General features: G+C 37.6%; 1 protein-coding gene across 1 annotated transcript in view; it reads right to left on the bottom strand.

The window, feature by feature from the left end:
- Window positions 1-1,393: 1,393 nt before the first annotated feature.
- MIA2 (MIA SH3 domain ER export factor 2) overlaps window positions 1,394-7,186 on the bottom strand; it is a 176,023-nt gene continuing 170,230 nt past the window's right edge. Inside the window, exons 27-28 of the mRNA XM_044664782.1 lie at window positions 5,398-5,632; window positions 1,394-2,142 (exon numbers count right to left, since the gene is read on the bottom strand). Coding sequence (XP_044520717.1) covers window positions 1,976-2,142; window positions 5,398-5,632 — 402 coding nt within the window. The 3' untranslated portion in view covers window positions 1,394-1,975. The remainder of the gene's footprint in view (window positions 2,143-5,397; window positions 5,633-7,186) is intronic.

Genomic DNA, 7,186 nt, shown 5'->3' with positions numbered 1-7,186 from the left:
GCCTGCAGCCCACTACCCCTTCTGAATCTTTCTCAGATGAATGCTTATGCTTCACACATCCAATACTTGTAAAGTTCCTTTTTTTAAACCCAAGTGTAAGACTTTTATCTCCATTAAATTTCCTATTTGATTCAGCTGAATCTTCTAGTGTGTATCTTTTTGAACCCAGAACACTTCTTAAGACCCAAGCACCATAGAGTTGGGACTATTCTCACCAAGATTTTAAAGAAATATGAAAGAAAGCATGTGTACCAGTAATTCTCAATCTAGAATGGTATGGGGGGGGGGGGAGGATACTGGAGTCAAAAGATCTAGATTCAAAACCCCAAATAGGCTACTCAGTACTTAATTACCTTGAATAAATTACTTAAACTCACCAGACTCCAGTGTCCTCCTTTACAAAGTGATGGGGGTTGTGAGTAGACTAGATGACCTCCAAGCGCTACTCTGACCTTGGGAAGTCAAATGGCTGAAATGTGAATACTTTTCACAAGTAATCCTTCCAGACTACTGGAAGAATTAGAGGGGCTTACTAGAAGAGACTGCTTGTTCCATTTGGGAGCATTTTTCTTTACATAGGATCAAAATCTGTCTCTGGAACCTATAATGGTCCTTGTTCTTCCCAAATATCATGGTATCATGTGCATAAATGAGGGTAAAATCAGAACTCAGGTCTCAGCCAATACATTTTCTAAAGGACTTTAAACACCTGCATTCATGCAGCAAAAACATATCCAAAACATACTATGTAGAGAGCACTGTGCTAGGTGCCAGGGGAAATAAGTGAAGTTTTATTTAACAGTAGATTGTTTCTTGCCCTCCTGGACCTCATAGGATCTTAGGATAACTACTCAGATAATTGTTCTGATGATGCTCAGTAAATTTACTGAGTGCCTTAAGAAGCATACTTACAGAAAAGAGGCTTACCTGAGGCAGATAAAAGTTTCCTTAGCTCCTTCCTTGTTTTGCTGGAATAAAGGCTTTAGATTCAATATTATATTAAAGTAAGTTCTAGTTATTAATATGTGACAATCTATAGTTGATCGGTGCCTGAGTTATGGAGAACTCTAAATTCCAAACTTCTCCATGAAGCAATATTTCATGCCTACACTTATAGAATCTTAAGAGTTGGAAAAGATGTATGCTACTCCTCATATCTTGCATATTATATCAGTCTTTTTTGAAATATGAACGATTTCAATTTGAAAAACTTAATATGGGGGCAGCTGGGTGGCTCAGTGGATTGAGGCTCAGGCCTAGAGATGGGAGGTCCTGGATTAAAATCTGGCCTCAGTCCCTTCCTAGGTGTGTGACCCTGGGCAAGTCACTTAACCCCCATTGCCTAGCCCATACTACCAATATACAGTATTGATTCTAAGATGGAAGACAAGGGTTTTTAATTTTTTTAAAAAAAGCTTAATTTTATTGCTTTGGATCACTTGTTTATGTGCCAAGAAGACAGCTTTGTTGTTATACCAGAATTTAGTATAACTCACATGATGAGCCCTGTAGAAGGCTAAAGATTTAACTATTTTCAATGCCAAACAAATCTTTTAAACCAATTGAAATTTATTATTTTGGGGTAAACATCAAGATTCTTTCACCTTAGTCTTATAACCACAATAAAGCCCTCAGCAGACAGGAATGGCCTTAGCAATTTCAAATGTTTCCTGATGCTGAATTGATTACTATAAAACTTGTATATTAATTGTTTGGATTATGGTGTCCTTATTAACTAACTTAAAATGCAAAGTTTCAAATGTATAAGGAGTATTTGTACAATGGGAAATCATTTATTCATAAAACTCAACTTAAATCATCTTTATTTACAAAACCTTATGTTGAAAATTATTCCATCAAGCTTCAATTTGAGCAACAATAAAACCAGTAAAGTAATAGCAGTTATTTAAATTGAAAATGAGAGATGATTAAAAAATACATCATAAATTACTTTTGGTTAAACAAAAAAACCCTGTCAAATTTCTTGCTGTGGTTCTGGATGATCAGCAGTAGGCTCATTTGAAGGCTGAATCAACCCTGAAGATTGCTCATTTCTACTTTCAGGATGTGGAGGTGGGGGGAAAAATCCATCTCTTGAGGGAAGATATTGAGGAAAGGACCTGGGTGGATAGACACTTCTCACTGTTTAAAGAGATTGGCAGAAGATATGTTTTAGCCACTGCATCTTATTTAAGCCATTGGTTTAATAGCATTTCAATACATATTCGTTAAAATGACCACAAGTATCTCTGATACTAGAATAATTACAATTTGGTGATATGCATATGCCTTACACATGGTAGGAGCATTATAAATGTTGACTGAAATTGGATTGACTTAGCGAATGATTTTCTAAAACAATGAAATTTATACATATGCATATACACGTATATGCAATTACAAAAGACAATCATTTTAATCTAACTATAGTTCTCTAAGCAAAAATATAGTATTTTGACAGTATTTGATACTAGTAAGGACTAGTCTAATTAGACTCAAACAGATAAAAAAAAAATTCATACAATTTAACCTACTGTCTGTCACGTTCCTGACTTAAGACTGGAGACTCCCTTTCTTGGTCTTTCAGGAAACAATCTCAAAACTATCAAAAAATGCTTCAAACAAAACTGGTTTTACTTATTAACCACTTGGAATTGTGATTTATACTGTACAAATCTAGAGTCACAACTGGAAATGTCAGTGAGAAGTCACTTCATAGTATTTTAAAAAATATTTTTCATCTATGTCAGGCCTGCCTGACATATGGATGTTCCCCAAGGCTGTTCTGGGCCCTCTTCTCATCTCTATTTACACTCTCACTTGGTTATCTCATCAGCTCCCATGTTTGTGATCATTTCATCTTTGAGTTCACACTTGTGAAAAGTGAACTTTGTTCACTTTGCCTAGTTGGAGTTAACACTTTGGTTGGCTATAACTTTGAATCGACACAAGCTTGAACTAGGTGGGAGAAGCTTGAAAACCACTTAGTGAATTCACACCCTACCTAGTACTAGGTGAGAAGTCAACAAGATATTTGGAGAGTTCCACTCTTTTTTTTCTAACTCAGTCAGAAACTTGTTCACACCCTCAGAAAGTGTGAACCTTCTTGACCAGCATTCACACCTCCAGAAGGTGCAAACTAGTTCCAAGTGTGAACTCAAAGATAACCAAGAATTCCCTTTTACATTTCTACACTCAATTTCTACACAATTTCCAGATTTCTGGTATCCCTTGCTAATCTCTGGGCTCCAGGAGGAAGCTCACTAACTGCAGCATGCCCAATGCCCTTTCCCTTCCTAGTCTATCCTGGTTCCAAATTTCTGTGTCCGCTGAGGGCACTATCATCATCCTCCCCTTCACCCAGGCTCTCAATCTAAATGTCAGTCTTGACTCCTCACTCATGCTCATCCCTCACATTCAATCTGTTTGCCAAGTCTTGCCATTTCTACAACATCTTTATGGCATCTCTCATCATCCAGGCAACAACCAACTCCAAGCACTCATTTTCTAACATTCTAATTATCTCTTTGCCTTGCCTTTAAGACCTATCCCCATGCTTTTGCACTGGTTCCTGTAATGGTAGATTTTTTTTTAAAACCTTTACCTTCTATCAATACTAAGTTTTGATTCCAAGGCAAAAGAGCTACAAGGGCTAGGCAATTGGGATAAAATGACCTGCCCAGAGCCACACAGCTAGGATGCCAGACTTCTTTCCCTCCACCCCCTAGCTTCTCTGGTTTCAGTGATGTTGAAACCTTTTAAAGACCCAAACTTTTAAAGTGCCCAAACTACAACCCTCAGGCCACATGTAAGCCCCTCCCCAGTGTATCAGCCCAGACAGGTGTGAAGATGGGATTAACTCTCCCCTGCCCATTTTTAGATTTAATCACCAGAAGCCTGTATATACTCCACTTATCTTTAAGTACTGGGAGGTCTCTGTGATAGTGGGTGATCAGAATCAATTGATTGCCCCCTGGGCAGTCCTAAGCAAAGCTGGAGCTGTAATTGGTCCACTTAAAGTGGAAGGAGGGCACAGGAAGTGATGAAAGGATCTTTAAAAGTGGCAAGGATTTCCTGTGACCAGCTCTTTCTCCACTGAACTTGGCCCTGGAGGAGCTCTGGCTGGGGAACTCGGATTGCTCTTGGATTTTCTCTTAGAACTACCACGTGGGTGAGTGAAAAAGGCTGACTCTTTCCTGGCTTTTCTGGAGGTACTAACCTCCAGAGAGGCCCCTCATCTTGGAGGAGGCCTTGTAGCTAAAACCCTTGTTTAATTTACCTCTGGGCCCCCTTTTCTGGGGCCTCGGAAGCCCTGCCTGGTTTGAACTGGGCCCAAGTGATTATCTACTCTCTCTGATTTTCTTGCTTTCCCTCTTTCTCCTTTTGTAAATAAACTACCATAAAAAGTCATCCCGAGTTGAGTAATATATTTTTGGCGACCACATTTTTATATATTTAGTACAACTTTTAATTTTTAACCCTTCCACAGGGGATGGAGGGGTGCCAGGGAGAGGGGTAGGGGAAGTGAGGAATGTCCTCGGGCTCGGTGGAGAAGAGGAGGGGAGCAGCCCCTTCCAGCACAGTCTGGCTTCCTTCAAGCTCATGCACTGCTTTCTACAGGAAGCCTGTCCTGGTTCCCCTCCTTCCCTGCCCCTCACAACCTGAGACTAACTTCCAATTTAGAGATTTTATGTTCGTTATTACTTGCAAGTTGCTTTTCCTATTAGAATGTTAGAGCTCCTTGAGGACAAGGATTGGTTTTTTCCCCATTATTTAGTAGTGTTTGGCTTATAAGTGCTTATAATTTGTTGACAAAATTCCTTCAATGAAATTTAACAGATTATTTAGTCTAAAACATGACCCAATAGCAAAATTTCAGATTTGATCTTAAAAACAACCTATCCTATAAATCATCATCATTAAACAATACATTTTCAGTAGCAAATTACAAGTTATATTTATATATGTCTTTTATATAGTGTCTATATAGTGTCTTTTCAAACATTTTTGGTTTTAAACTGAGAGTGTTATAGAAGCAAATGATGAATTAATCAGTCTGGTATTGATTAAACACTGGTAGACAAATACGAAGAAGGAAACAACCACTGCCCTCAAATTTATATTTTAAGTATGAGGACATTCTAAATAAATATAAAAAGAATGGAAAAAATGAATACAAATTATTTATCAAACTACAAAGTATACAGAAACCCTAGCATTAAAGTAAAGTTAGTTTTCTAAATTCATGGGAGTAATGGTAAATTAAAAATCAATCCCAGAGAAATGAAAACTATAGAACTATACACAGTGAATACTTAACAAATATGGGCTGAATATTGAAAAAATGGACACATGCTTTCTTCTTCAAAACCAACATAAGTAAAATAAGTTACATACTTGATAATTGAGGATGTGGTGGACCAGGGAAATTCCTTGCTGGAAAGTAGCCCCTAGGAGGTCCATACATGCTTCCAGGAGGAGGGGGTGTAATGGGAGGTCCTCTTCTCATTTTTGACCCTCTTGGATCCACTGGCAACAGAGGACCTCGGACTAAAGGAAGAGGTGGTGGAACAAAGCCTGGGCCAGCTACTTCACTTTGAGGTGCGAGAGATGGGTCAGGCATATTTAAATTCTGTTAATAACGACAAATGACAAACAACTACAGTGACAGAAAAAGTGACATTTTTTTTTCATAGAACCTTAAGTCTAAAAGGTACCGCAAAGTTTACCTATTCATTTTCTTTGCCTTTCTTTAAGCCAGGGATCATCAGAGTGGGAGCAGTGATATAACCCCAAGTAGAAAGTTGAAGACTTGAGGACTCTTTCCTCTCCCTTCACTGGTCTTTAAAGTGGTTGATTGGAAGGTTGTAATTATAATCTAATTTGATCTAGCCACCAGTAGCAACTACAAAATCCTATTGAGCCTTGGGAGAGTGGCAGTGAATAATCCCTTGTACTGCTTTTTATTTTTCAAAGAAAAGGAGGGGAAGCAACTATAATTGATTACACTGATTTTGCCTCCACCCCTTTCCCCCACCCTTTTTTCTGAACTTCCCTACTTCCCAGACATAATCCAGGTTCTCAAACTCAAGTTCTTGTCCTCTCAACTCAACTGAAACTGCTCTCTTCCAAGTTACCAAAGATCTCTTAATTGCCAAATTTTTTAGCTTTTTCACAATCATTCTTCCTGACCTCACTTTAGCATTTCACACTTTAGCCTATTCCTCCTGGATACTTATTCTATTTTCTCTGGGTACTCATTTACTTCTCCCTCCTGGTTCTCTTTTTGCCAGTCTGATTGTTCCTTCTTCTCCGTCTCCTTGGATGGATCATAATCCATATTTCTTAAATTGTGGGTGTATCCAAAACTCTGCCCAGTGTCCTATCTTTCTATACACTTTTACTTGGTGAAAGTTTCTATGGGTTTAATTATCACCTCTATGCAGATAACACCCAGATCTATCTATATCCCTAATATTTTTCTTGAATGCTAGTACCAAATCACTTCTTGCTTACTGAATATTTTGAATTTCATGTTCCACCTTTTCCAATTTGCCAATTTCTGTTGAAGATACCACCAAACCTCCTTGTAGTTTCTCTCTCTCTCCCTTCAGGACAGTGTCACACTACTTGCCAAAGTGACTTTTCTAAAGTGCATGTTTGCCAATATTGCTTTCCTACTCTCTAAACTCTTAATTCTTTACTGATTCTAGAATCAATATTATTCCATCTTTATCTCATCCTTTAAAAATTTCTTCTTTATATGAGTCATAAATGTAATTATTAGTATGTCATATATCTGCAGTATAACTATAATTTATAAGTATAATTATAGTTAATGTACAGAATTTTGTTTCCTAACAAAGTACATGATTAGAAAAATAAAATTAAAACCCCAACAGTTTTGAGAAGCCATGCTCTGAAACATTTTGAATGAATGTCTGTTATTCTAAAACATCTCCCAAGATTTCACAACTTTTCTTGATAGTATACTCTGTGGCTCTTTCTTGGCTTTCATGAATATTTTGTTAATTAAACAGAAAAAAGCTTTAGTCAACAAAGTGATATATTACCTAAAAAGAGAACATGCAAGGGTACCAAGAAGCAACTCTAAAAGTATTCTTTTGTAGTGATTATACTAGGAAACTCTTTGTGGTTGCTTTTCAACATGACCAAAACCAAGATT

This window comes from Gracilinanus agilis, chromosome 2, assembly GCF_016433145.1.
Source record: "Gracilinanus agilis isolate LMUSP501 chromosome 2, AgileGrace, whole genome shotgun sequence".
In the NCBI taxonomy this organism is placed as follows: Eukaryota; Metazoa; Chordata; class Mammalia; order Didelphimorphia; family Didelphidae; genus Gracilinanus; species Gracilinanus agilis.
Note: the sequence above shows the minus strand (reverse complement) of the source record. Positions and strands in the feature narration are given on the sequence as shown.